Raw genomic sequence first — 13,744 nt, 5'->3', positions numbered from 1 at the left:
AAATACATAAATCGATAACTAATAAGTAGTAATCTACGTTTTCTGTAATGACCATGTTGTTGCCATATGTACACGTGGAGTGTAAACTAAAGTGGATTGCGCTAAATATAATCACTTTTATTATTTTTTTCATTTGCCCAATTAGTGCTTTATTGTCCTTCATGACCTACTGTGGAAACAAATTCCAACCTGCTTAATGTATTGCTCTCTTCCCTTGGTTTATTTATTTACAGATCCATCAGATGCTGATTCAGAGAAGGGAGTGTCAATCGCTACAGAAATAGCTGAAGCTCGCAAGTCACCTCTGGAAGAGCAACAGACGGAGAGGGATGATGCCACAGGATTCTTGTGCTGGAAGAAAGGCTGTAATCAAGTGTTCAAGTCCTCCAACTCGCTCCAGATGCACTTCAACGAAGTTCACAACAAAAGGCCCCAGTTGCCTGTTTCAGATCGCCATGTCTACAAGTACCGCTGTAACCAATGCAGCCTGGCATTCAAGACCGTCGAGAAACTACAGCTCCATTCGCAATACCACGTGATCAGGGCCGCCACCATGTGCTGCCTCTGCCAGCGGAGCTTCAGAACACTACAGGCCTTGAAGAAACATTTAGAATCCAGCCACCTGGAGTTGAGTGAGGCTGATATCCAGCAGCTTTATGGAGGCTTACTGATGAATGGTGACATAATGGTAATGGGTGACCCATCTCTTGGTGAGGAGCAAGGAAGTCTGGGAGAAGATGACAAAGAAGGAGATGAAAGTGAACCAGAGGAAAAGCAAAGCCCAACAGGCAGTGATTCTGGTTCCCTGCAGGAGGATTGTGGATCTGAACCTAAACGTGCATTGCCATTCAGAAAGGGCCCCAACTTTACCATGGAGAAGTTCTTGGATCCATCTCGTCCTTTCAAGTGCACTGTATGCAAAGAGTCGTTTACACAAAAGAACATTCTTCTGGTTCACTATAACTCTGTCTCCCACCTGCACAAGGTGAAGAGGGCCCTTCAGGAGTCCACTACCGGCCAGCTCGAGCCTACCAGCAGCCCTGACAACAAGCCATTCAAGTGCAGCACTTGTAATGTGGCATATAGCCAGAGTTCTACTCTGGAGATCCACATGCGCTCTGTTCTTCACCAGACCAAAGCAAGGGCAGCCAAACTTGAAGCAGCAGGAGGGATCCCTAGCTCTGCAAGTGTTGCTGGTTTAAGTGGCGGTGGATCCAGTATCGGTACTTCAACATCTAGTCCAAGCCCAGCCAACAACTCAACTACTATCTCCACAAACCACAGTTCTTGTGGGACTCCAGCAGCTGCTAGTACTCACGGTGGAAACCATGTGAGCCAGACTCACAGCATTGAAAGCATGGGGAATTCTTCAGTGAGCCGCCATTCCTCACCATCTGAGAACCATGAATCAAAAAAGTCCAAATTTTCCGACATGCTGTCTGCTAGGGGACAACAACAACAACAGCAGCAGCAGCAGCAGCAACAACAACAACAACAGCAGCAACAGCTTCAACAACATCAGCAATTGGCACATGCTCAAGCTCAAGCTCAGGCCCAGCTTCAGCAAGAGCTTCAGCAGCAGGCAGCGCTTTTGCAATCACAGCTGTTTAACCCAGCACTTCTGCAGCACTTCCCAATGACAACTGATGCACTTCTCCCCCTGCAACAGCAGCAGTTGCTTTTCCCCTTCTACATCCCTGGGGCAGAATTTCAACTGAACCCGGAGATCAACATCAGTGCCTCAGCACTTGGCCTCGCAGGATCCTCCACCTCTTCACTTCTGGAAGATCTAAAAAACTCAGCCCAACAGGCCCAGCAGAGTTGCTTGCAGCAGCAATTGATGCATCACCACTTTCAGCAGCAACATCAACAACAACAACAACAACAGCAGCAGCAGCAGCAGCAACAACAGGCTCACTCACAGGCTCAAGGGCAGATGGCCTTGTTGCAGCAGAGTGCATCTCTTCTCCAGCAGGCTGAAAAAAAGCAGAGGCCGCTCACCTCTCAGAATGAGAAAGACCGAGAACTACAACGAGAGAAAAGCAAAAGTGAAAGAAATGAGGAATATCTTAACAAAGATCATACGGACTGTAAGCCAAGAGAAAAGAAGGACATTCAGCATATTTCAATAAACATGAACCATGATACTGGCTTGCCTCCACCAAGAATTGCTTCGGATGCTCGAGGAAACGCAACCAAAGCCCTGCTGGAAAATTTTGGGTTTGAGTTAGTAATTCAGTACAACGAAAACAAACAGAAGGCTCAGAAAAAGACACCTGGAACTACAGGATCAAGTGGTCCAGGTGGGATAACAAGAGTGGTCGACCCCATTGAGGGATTAGAGAAACTGGAATGTGAAGCCTGTGGGAAGCTGTTTTCAAACATACTGATTCTAAAGAGTCACCAAGAGCATATCCACCAGGCTTTCTTTCCATTTCGATCCCTTGAGAGATTTGCCAAGGAATACAGAGAACAGTATGATAAACTCTTTCCACTAAGACCCCCTACACCAGAGGCTGCTCCTGCTCCTCCACAACCTCCACCTCCACCTCCTCCACCCCAAAGAGCTCCCACACCAAATGTTCCTGTCTCTACTGCCTCACTCACGCCTCCAACGGTATCTACCCCACAGCCGCAAGTTCAAATGACACAAATTCCCATACCAATGGATTTGCCCCTCTTCTCGCCGCTGATGATGCAGACCATGTCTCTGCAGTCCCTGCCGCCTCAGCTGCAATCTGTTGATCCGAGCTTGGCATCAGACCTGGCGCAGCTCTATCAACAGCAGCTAACTCCTGCCATGCTACAGCAGCAGCAGCAGAACAAGAGGCCACGGACACGCATCACAGATGACCAGCTCAGGGTGCTGCGACAGTACTTTGATATCAACAATTCGCCAAATGAGGAACAGATTAAAGAGATGGCCGACAAGTCAGGGCTACCACAAAAAGTCATAAAGCACTGGTTCAGAAACACCCTTTTTAAAGAGCGACAGCGCAACAAAGACTCGCCATACAATTTCAATAATCCACCAACAACAACTTTAGAAGACACAAAAATTGACTCGAAACCTCCTTCCCCTGAACCTCAGAAACCAGAATATTATGGAAGTAAGAGATCATCCAGAACCAGATTTACTGACTACCAACTAAGAGTGCTACAAGACTTCTTTGACGCCAATGCCTATCCTAAAGACGATGAATTTGAACAGCTCTCCAACCTATTGGGCCTCCCCACTCGTGTTATTGTTGTGTGGTTCCAAAATGCTCGCCAGAAGGCAAGGAAAAACTATGAAAACCAGGGCGATGGGGCAAAAGAAGGAGAAAAACGAGAATTGTCAAATGATCGCTATATACGCACCTCAAATCTGAACTACCAGTGCAAGAAATGCAGTCTGGTTTTCCAGCGTATATTTGATTTAATAAAACACCAAAAGAAGCTGTGTTACAAAGATGAAGATGAAGATGGACAGTATGACAGCCAAAATGAGGATTCACTGGATTATCCCAATGACTGTTATACTCCCTCTGGGTCTTCCTGTCACACCCCAATGCCCTCCTCTTCGAGTCTCTGCCCACTTCCACCCTCCACATCTGCATTCTCACACCTCCCATCCACTGAGAAAGAGGAGGCCTCACCAGCATCCACCTCAAACCTCTATGATGAGAAACCCAAGCATCTACCAGCAATTTCTGCTGATCCACGAGAAAACCATACCTCTATTAAGCAGGAGGTTGTGCATCAACCACAGTCTGAGCCACAACACCACAGACCCCAAAGAGAAGAGAAGAGTCAAGCTATTTCTAAGCCCATCAAACATTCATCTCCCTCCTTCTCTCAGCAACAGCAGCAGTGTGGTCCCTCAGCCTCTCAGACAAGCCAGGCGTCATCGCAAAGCTCACACATGAGCGCACACCTGTCCTCTGCCACACAACAACTTGCACAACAGATGATCCCGTATCAGTGTGAGCAGTGCAAGATTGGCTTCCCCTCCTTTGAGCATTGGCAGGAACACCAGCAATTACACTTCCTTTCTGTGCAAAATCAATTCATCCACCCTCAATTCCTAGACCGTCCAATTGACATGTCTTTCATGCTTTTCGATCCCAACAATCCTCTACTGGCAAGTCAACTGCTCTCTGGGGCAATGCCTCAGATTCCCAGCAGCTCTGCCACTTCTCCGTCCACCCCCACTTCCACCATGAACTCCCTGAAGAGGAAGTTAGAGGAGAAAGCTGGCACGAGTCCAGGAGAGAACGACAGCACAAATAGCGGGGAAGAGCCACAGAGAGACAAGCGGCTCAGAACTACCATCACACCTGAGCAGCTAGAGGTACTTTATCAGAAGTATTTATTAGATTCAAATCCAACGCGTAAAATGCTTGACCACATTGCTCATGAGGTGGGATTAAAAAAGAGAGTAGTGCAAGTCTGGTTTCAAAATACCAGAGCTAGAGAGAGAAAGGGTCAGTTTAGGGCAGTAGGGCCAGCTCAAGCACATCGTAGGTGCCCTTTTTGTCGAGCTCTTTTTAAAGCAAAAACTGCCCTGGAGGCACACATCCGCTCTCGTCATTGGCATGAAGCCAAACGTGCTGGATATAATTTAGCTCTTGCTGGTATGTTACCTGAACAGGAGGGTATGCAAATAAAAATGGATGCTTTAGATACATCAAGCTTCTCCCAACTGGCCCCAACAAACAGTGATGGGCAAAGCTCCTCAATGTCACCAGTGAACAAAAACATGGATTTGTCTCCCAGGGCTCTACTGAGCCCTTCATCCATTAAAGTTGAAGGAATGGAAGATTTTGAGAGTGCAACCATGTCCTCTGTGAACCTCAGCTTTGATCACAGCAAACTGGATAATGATGACTGCTCCTCTGTAAATACAGCCATCACTGACACAACCACAGGTGATGAGGCCAATGCTGATAATGACAGTGCTGATGCAAAGCACAGTCAAAATTGCAGCGATTACCTGTCTAAGTCGGGGGGCATAGCCCCCATCCTTGAAACCGATGACCAGATGTCCTCTGGGCTAGTCAGCCCTGCAACAAGCTATTATGCTAAGGACTATGAAAACGAACATATAATTGAACACAGTGAGACGTCCAGCATGGCAGATCCCTGCTCCCCAAGTCCAGGGGCCTCAGGGACCAGGAGTATTGACAGCGGAGATCGACCTGGCCAAAAGCGCTTCCGTACCCAGATGACAAACCTCCAGCTTAAAGTTTTGAAATCCTGTTTTAACGACTATAGGACACCCACTATGCTGGAATGTGAGGTACTTGGCAATGACATTGGACTTCCAAAGAGAGTGGTTCAGGTGTGGTTTCAAAATGCTCGTGCCAAGGAGAAAAAGGCAAAGCTCAACATGGCCAAGCATTTCGGAATAAATCAGACGTCTTACGAGGGCCCAAAGACTGAATGCACTTTGTGTGGTGTCAAGTACAGTGCTCGCCTCTCTGTTCGTGATCACATTTTCTCCCAACAACACATCTCTAAGGTAAAGGATACAATTGGCAGCCAGATCGACAAGGAAAAAGAATACTTTGACCCGGCCACTGTCCGCCAACTTATGGCCCAACAAGAAATGGACCGCATTAAGAAGGCAAACGAAGTTCTAGGACTGGCGCAGCAGCAGGCCATGCAGCAGCAGGGGTTGTTCGATAACCCTGCAATGCAGGCTCTCAATCTCCAGTCAGCTTATCCAAATCTGCAAGGCATCCCACCGGTCCTTTTGCCAGGGGTTGGCAGCCCCTCTCTTTCCAGCTTCAATTCATCTAATTCAGGTAGGAATCCATTTGGATTTTACACTGTCTTTTAGCTGAAATGTAGCCTGCTAACCAACTTCAGTGATCACATATTGTACTTAAATGTAAAACCTACTAATAACAGTTAAACGCAATACTTTTCATGAATCAATCAGTCTGGCACACATACTGTAGAATGAGCAAGATAATGTTATGGCCCTTTGCCGTCTTCGACAGCTCTTATACAGAATCCCTTTAAATGTGATCACTCACTTCGACTAGATCGACTACGCTGCAACAGAGTGAACAATCGGCTTACTCTGACTGGCTTTGGGAAGATTTCATAAGCTTGTCATTCAATTATCTTATGGCAAAATGTATCTTATCATTGTCCATACTGTTGATTTTTCTTTCAAAATGAATTTTGCAATCATAAAGTAATTTTTTTGTCTGTATTTCAAAATGTTTCAGCTTTAACTCCTCCGAAACCTTCAAACCTCCTGACAATGCCTGGTGCCAGTGTTCCCTCACCCAGCCTCCCAACATCTGGATTACCCAACAAGCCCCCCTCTTCATCGTCTGTTGCTGCGTCCAGCCCGGCCCAGCCCAACACGTCTGCTTCCCACTCAAGCCCCACCTCCACCTCCACTTTCTCAACCACCCAGTCGGGCTCCCAACAAGAGCCTCCCAAAGAACGTGATGCTGAGAGAGTGAGAGAGAAAGAGAAGCCCAAGGAAAAGATCGAGAAGCCATCAACCCCATCGTCAACTGGAAGCACCCCGGCCCCTTCCACCTCTGCTGCCAGCGCCAAGAAGGAGAGGCCAGACACAGCTGTACCTGCCACCTCTATGCCCACACCTGGCATGGAGTATGTGGTAGACCCTGCCCAGCTTCAGGCGCTGCAGGCAGCTTTGGCATCAGACCCTACAGCTCTCCTCACAAACCAATTCCTGCCCTACTTCATGCCCGGCTTTTCCCCATATTACACTCCACAGGTCCCCGGGGCTCTCCAAGGTGGCTACTTGCAACCTATGTATGGCATGGAAAGTCTCTTCCCCTACAACCCAGCATTGTCACAAGCACTGATGGGCCTGTCTCCAGGATCCCTGCTGCAGCATTACCAGCAATATCAGCAGAGCTTGCAGGAGGCATTACAACAGCAGCAGCGGCAGCTTCAGCAGATCCAGCAACCCAAAGCGAGCCAAACTCCAGTTCCCTCTCAACCCTTGGGGGATCGCAAGGAATCTGCCAAAGATCCCATGAAAACAGAGCAGCAAAAGGGCAAATCCCATCGGGAACCCCCCACTTCCTCCTCCTCTTCCTCCTCCTCCCATAATAAAGTACCATCTGAGCAGAAAGAGATGGATGGCAAAGCTGTGGTCCCACATCTAGACAAGTACATCGTCCCCAAGGTGCAGTGTAAACTGGCATGCCGCAAGTGTCAAACGGTTTTCACCAAGGAAGAGTCGGCTATTAACCACGTTAAATCTAACTGTTTTTTCGGTCAGTCTGTGGCAAACCTGCAAGAGATGTTGCTGCGTATCCCTGGTGGCGTAGGTGCAGAGGCTGAAAGGCTCTACGACTGCCTGGCCTGTGACACTACGTTGGATGGGGAGAAAGCACTCAGTCAACACCTGGAATCGGCATTGCACAAACACAGAACAATCAAGCGATCAGCCAGAAATGCCAAAGAGCACGCTACTAGTTTATTACCTCACTCTTCAGCCTGCCTCCCCAATCCTAACACCGCATCTACCTCGCAGTCTGCCACTCATCCCATCAGCAGCCCTCCTCCCCCGCCAACAACATCAGCCACCATGCCACCCTCTGCCGTCACTTCTTCCCCGTGTTCCTCTTCCACTACCCAACTCAACACCACAGCTGCCGGCAAACCATGGCCCCAGGCCCCTTTCTCCAGAGCTTTAGCTGGAAAGGCCAATGCCAGCCCCTCATCTTCTTCTTCTGCTTTTCCTCCTATGTCCTCACCTTCAACGGTTACCTCAAGTTCATTGAGCACCTCAGGAGTTCAGACCTCGATACCAACAGACGTCTTTACCGACGAGTCTGACTCTGACAGCAGTCAGAAGTCAGCGGACGGGCTTAGCAGGACGGCGGAGGAGCCGCAGCAGCCTGGCTTTGTCAAAGACAGTAGTAGTTGTAGTAGTAATCTTGCTAGTGTAGGAACAGACTCCATCAGATTGTAAAAGAGCTTTCAGTGATGGACAATATTTAAAAAATACAAAAAAAGACAAAAAAAAATCACAAATGGAAAAAACATAAAAAGCAGCAATGTTAAAAATACGTTAAAAGTATACAAACCAATTTCAGAAAAAGATGTGTAAAGACTAACTGCAATTCCAAAGCTTGTAACCAAAAATTTTAATGTTAGTGGATTGTTTTCCCATATCAACATGCTGGTTTTCGTTATTTTTTTTTTCATTTTGTTTTGTTTTACTCAACTAAAATACATGCATACTAATATATGAGAATGGAAAAGTTTGCCGCAGTTATGGTTTGGGTAATAGTCAAGGAATGCTGTACTGTATGGCGATGGACTGCCTCAAAGTTGACAAATTGCCCAAGAACCCTTTTAAGGAAATACGAGTCAACAAGCTGTTGCTTTGTTTTATAATAATTTCTACTTAATAGCACAGTCACAAAAAGCCAGTATGTACTGTATGGGAGAATAGTCTATCGGTTTTCTTGCTATTTGAGCATTCAGATACCAATGGCTTGTCAAGTAAAAGAATAATGTAATGTCTATTTTATTCTCAGGTCAACAGCTCACAGAGGTTTTTTTTCTGTTACAGATATCTGTTTTACACCTTTTTTTCCCACAGGACATAAGCAGTCCTTTTCTTTCATGACGTCATATACTAGCAGAACGTTTTAAGTTTCATTAAACTTTAATGGCATTGTTTCCGGGCATTCAAAAAGGGTACATGATGACTGATTTTAACATTGGAAATCCTTTTAGAGAGGGTAAATCGCAATCTCATTATACACAGACAAGGAGAGCAATGCAGACATAATAACGGCGATGAAAATAATTTTGATTAAAAAAAAAAAAACAACCTTCTGTATTTATGATAGATATGAACATTTTTGGTGTTGAGTAGATTGTTGCATTGGAAATGAATTTAAACAGTATGGTAGGTTGAAAAAAACTTTGTGTACATTAAGCTTTTGTATTGTCCAACTTTAAGACGCTTCATTTGATGTTGTCTTGCTCATTCCGATAGACTAGATCATGGACAGGTAATTTATCGCAACTTTGTTTCTGTCTTATCCTCAACTTCTTGGAAAACATTCACTCAAATGCCCCTCCTGACAAGGCAGGATTCTCTTTTAGAATTATTTAAATTGTTTGGTTGGTACTGTGCTTACCAAAACAAAAAGATTCTGGGTGAAATATTGAAAGTTTAAAATTTTATTTAATTTTTGTGTTACCTTTGTGCACTTATCACTGTCTGACTCCTATTTCTCACTCAACTTGTTCCGCTCTTCGCACTTAATTTTCTCTGCTCTCCTGTGTTTGTAGATATGTACGCTACAAAGCAGGTCTTTTGTTCTTCATGTAGTGTGGCTACAGTCTTTATTTTCATTTTGACATTTCTGTTGTCATGAATGAAAAAAGAATACTAATAATAATTCTCACGCTTTAAGACAAAAAGAAAATCCAAAGACTAAACACTTTTCACCATTGGTGCATAAATATGAGAAGAGGCTTCTTTATACTTGAGAATTTGTTGCTGTTTTTAGAGAAAGAAAACAGTTTTAAAAGATTAAGGAGTACGCATCAGAGTTGCCGTTTTTGCTTCTTTGCAAGCAAACAGGTGACTTTTTTACGTAAATACCAAAAACCAAAAAGGGCCCTTGTCCTTGCATTGTGGAGTAGCACCGTTACAGAGCCATTGCAGTTTGTAAGATAGAGGTTATTAATCTTTGTTTGACTTTTTTTTGTCACATTCAAATGTCCATTTTTTAAAGAAAATGTATAAGGTCCAGTCTTCGAGGACATACGTTTTGCTGCTAATGTAGAATTTTGAAAGAAAAAAAAAAGTACTACATGCATGCTCATTTTGCTTTTGGCTAAGCTTTAACTAAAACAAACAATAAACCAATTTCTTGCCTCTGCAACACTTTTTTTTTCTTGTTGCAAAAACGGAACTTTGAAGACTGTGAATATATGTTCCAAAGGACATTTTGCCGATTTTGTTTTTGAACAGACCAATGTTTAAAGCCAATGATCTATAATGTTTGTAAAGAACAGTGCATTCCAAATATCACAATTGGTTTTTCTTAAACAAGGACTGACCCTTTTTCATTGAATTGCTTTTAATTGTCACAATATTTTTTTTTCCTTATATGAATTGACTGTAAACTGTTGTGTACATTTTTGCATCATTGGTTGCTCACAACCTCCATATGTCAGTTTGTGCTTTAATGGAACATTGCTGAAAGTCCTTCCATCCAGTCAAGGTTGTTGCTCACTTGCAAGTAATAGTGGTTACCAAAAAATGTATATATTACATCTGGTACTGATGCGTCTCATAGGTTTAATAAAAGTTATGCCAGTCAACATACAACTAGTCTCAGAGGGAAAAAATGGCTGATTTGCTGCGGTGTCAATGCCCTTCCTGGAAAATCCACACGGGCCTTGACTGTCTACAAGGAGCACCTTCCACGAATAGACAGGTTTTTAAGGCATATCTTCATTCCAAAGCATTATTTCTGGAAAAAGTAGGAGATTTTTGAAGATATTTCTTATATTTCAAGTAGTAAGGATTCTTTCAGGTCCAAAGAAGTCAACCACTTAATTTAATTGCCATGAAAATGGATGTGCATAGATACCTGCAACCTCTGACTGATTATCCAATGACCTAAACTTTTATTTTTGAAACCAAAACAAAGACATACTTACACTTATTAAATTAATTTTTGGCCACTTATGTATTATCAACATATTTCCCCTAATAAGTAAAAGGCACAATCTCATAAGTAGGCTTTAAGTGCTTTGTCTTGCGAAGCAATGCTATTTGGTGTTAATACTACAGCATGCTGTTGAAAGTCACGAAAATCGGTCTGCAAACGTGCTACTTCCCTAATGTCCAGGTCCCTCAAATACTGTTCACACTTTGTTTTGGAAAGTTCTTAGTTGCACAGATTACTCAATTATGTTTGCTTTATTTTAATTTTCAGGCAATGTGTTATTATTTTCCAGTATTTGTAATGCAGTTTCTTTATTATAAATTAACACTAGCTTTAATTCGACTTGCTGAAATTAAGAATCAAATACAAAAAAACATGACCTAGCCACTTTATGGTGTGATAATGTTCTATGTATTCATTGTCCCGATGATACAGTTTGCTCTCTTATTTCCGAAGTGTAATCTTTTGGGATCTTATGTGGCAGACGCAGTTGAGGTCTCTGAGATTCTGCCAGCATGGACTGTGTGCGAGTTAGTACGCGTGTGTGTGTGTGTGTGTGTGTGTGTGTATCATTAGAGTCATGCAGCATCAATTTCATTTCTTTCTGATTTGCCTTTTTTTTTATATGTTACACACCAAAACAAACTGAACCACAAAGCTGGATAATAAATAACTGAAATTTACTAAATCCAATTTCAAAGATAATGATCAGAAACATTAACAAAGCACTGAGCAGTTTTTATTTTGATTGAATTCATGAATGTGGCCAAAGCTTTATTCAGTTTAAACTAAAAGGGAAAAAAAAATCCAACACAAGTGTATATTTTATCGTGGCACAAAACACTACTGTGGGTAATTTGATCCACTGACTTTCATTGGGATACTTGATTTAATGGACATTTACAAAGAAAAAGGATAAAGACAAGGTTTTGCTGTAGAGGTCATCTTTTGCCCACTGTGAAAACAAACGTGTACCTATATACAGATCTAGATATATTTAAAACAAGACATCAAATTGTTTCTTTGTTTTTGAGATGAAGAAGGAATGAAAAGAGGAAAAAAGGACTCTGGGAAAATTTGAGATCCCGTTGGGAGGACACGAGAGGCTGTGGGCACACCAAAACTGGACTTGGGAGCCAAAGGCAGGCTCAAACCAGCTTTAAAACCACCTCCTTATTTGATTACTGACGACTCTGTAATGGGAATGGACTCTGGAACCAATGGACATGTGTGACACTGGGAGGAAAGTTCTTGGATGAAACTGAACTTAAGTGTCTCCAGCTGCCTCTTTCTCCTTTCTGTCCGTCCCTTTCTTTCTCCGGCTCTGCCTCTGCTTCTGCTCTTTGATGGACAGTTTCCAAATTTCAGGACAGGATGGACAGACACGCTTGCTTCATTTCTCCCAGTTCATGTTGCTACCCGTTTCATTTCCTTGTGCTTGTCTCTGGTTGACAAGTTAAGCTCTCCAGTCAAATGGCGGCTCCCCCCTCTTTCTCTGTTGATTATATAATCTGAAAAGTGGAATTAATAATAGAGAGAGGGGCCGGGTGTGCAAAGCTGTCATTCTTAAAGAGGCAGTTACACTAAAAAAAGCGTATTAACCAAAATTAACAACCAAACTAACAACCAAACAACCATTTGCTCCAACTTCAAAGATGAACTGTTACTTGGAGCTCTCTGTTCCTTTTGTGACTTCTGGTGCCACAATGTTTTTTATGCTTTTAGTTTTTCTTTGTTTCCTTGAATTACTCCTCCTTCGAGCCTCATAAGCATGGCTCTGTGGCTCCAGGCAGCCCATCCGAGGGTAGAAAAAACAGCCTTGCAATGTACAAAAAAGAGCAAGTTAAACCAAAAATGTTGTTCTTGATGTCTTTTCTATACTGTAGTCTTGTTAGCTTTTTTGTTACTGTAATTATATGATGAAGATTTCCAAACTGTACCAAATTACATGGAAACTGACATACATTCAACCACATGGAACTTCAGACTTTTAAAGAAACTTTTGTCACAAAACCTTGTTGTCCTAGTTAAGTTGATTGTAGATGGTAATTGAATATACTCCTTTGAAAATATTTCATCAAGTATGTTTCTTGCTCATTGTGATACATTAAAAAAGTATGAGCATAAATTGCATTGGTGTGGATTCATCTTTGTGTTTAAGGATATGACCGCTGCATGTCAATGTCAATGCATTGCTGGGAACTCTGATCCCGACAACTTAGTAAGCAGCAATCAGGACAGGCATTTCACTAGTTGAGTAGAAACCAGCTTGCAAAACAAGGCCCAATGAGCGAGTTGTGAGCACATGAGACATTGCTTGGTGTCACATAAACAACCCAATTTTAAATGGGGGGGCTTTAAATGGGGGGGGGCGCGCGCGCGCCCCATGTGGCTAAATATTTTCCACATACTAGAGCTGCCTCACAAAGATGGTTCCTCTTCTATAGAGCCTACATCTCCCTCCACCTTTCAAATGCTGCACCAATGTTAATTCTTGAAAAACGATACAACGTACACAGTAAGGAGTGAGTAGTTCAGGGGGCCTGGGAGCTTGGACAATTCCCAACGAAAACATAGCCGGACTCAAGTCCGCCCTTCAAGCTAAATGTATTGTTAACTCTCAGCAGACATTGAGGTGCAGTAACAGAGGGACTGGCATTGATCAGCAGCACTTGTGAGCCTCTGCTGATGTGTTACGGCCAATTTGTATCAAGTGCCAGTAGGATCTCTGCAATTGTGCATTTACATCTTCAGTGTTGTTTGAATATAACATTATTTTAATTGATATGTAGAGTGATTCTTTAAGATCCCTTCAGCCTCGTAAATTTGCAGGAGCATATCCTCGTAAAGCATCTGCTCATGCTATATAGAAGCTGGTAAGGCGTGTAAAAGCCCTACGATCATTATACATGTTGAGCACTGTGATTTTCTTGAATAGTTTCTCTTAAACGTGCATCAGAGTACAGGAAAGACTTTAAACACTACTCACTTATGCGACAAGTGGTGAATTGAATTCAACATTTTGGCAAACTGATATAACTTGTTCCATAGATGCATGCATA

The 13,744-nt window shown here is 43.3% G+C and overlaps 1 protein-coding gene across 7 annotated transcripts in view; it reads left to right on the top strand.

Moving 5' to 3' along the window:
• Window positions 1-12,810, top strand: part of zfhx3b (zinc finger homeobox 3b) — a 187,403-nt gene extending 174,593 nt beyond the window's left edge. For all 7 annotated transcript variants that reach the window (XM_078084817.1, XM_078084816.1, XM_078084818.1 and 4 more), the window contains 2 exons: window positions 234-5,789; window positions 6,222-12,810. In XM_078084817.1, the coding sequence (XP_077940943.1) occupies window positions 234-5,789; window positions 6,222-7,954 (7,289 nt within the window). In that variant the 3' untranslated portion in view covers window positions 7,955-12,810. The remainder of the gene's footprint in view (window positions 1-233; window positions 5,790-6,221) is intronic.
• The last annotated feature ends 934 nt before the right edge of the window (window positions 12,811-13,744 follow it).

This window comes from Gasterosteus aculeatus, chromosome 12, assembly GCF_964276395.1.
Source record: "Gasterosteus aculeatus chromosome 12, fGasAcu3.hap1.1, whole genome shotgun sequence".
NCBI lineage: Eukaryota > Metazoa > Chordata > Actinopteri > Perciformes > Gasterosteidae > Gasterosteus > Gasterosteus aculeatus.
The sequence above is the reverse complement of the archived record's forward strand: the minus strand, read 5'-3'. Positions and strand labels throughout refer to the sequence as shown.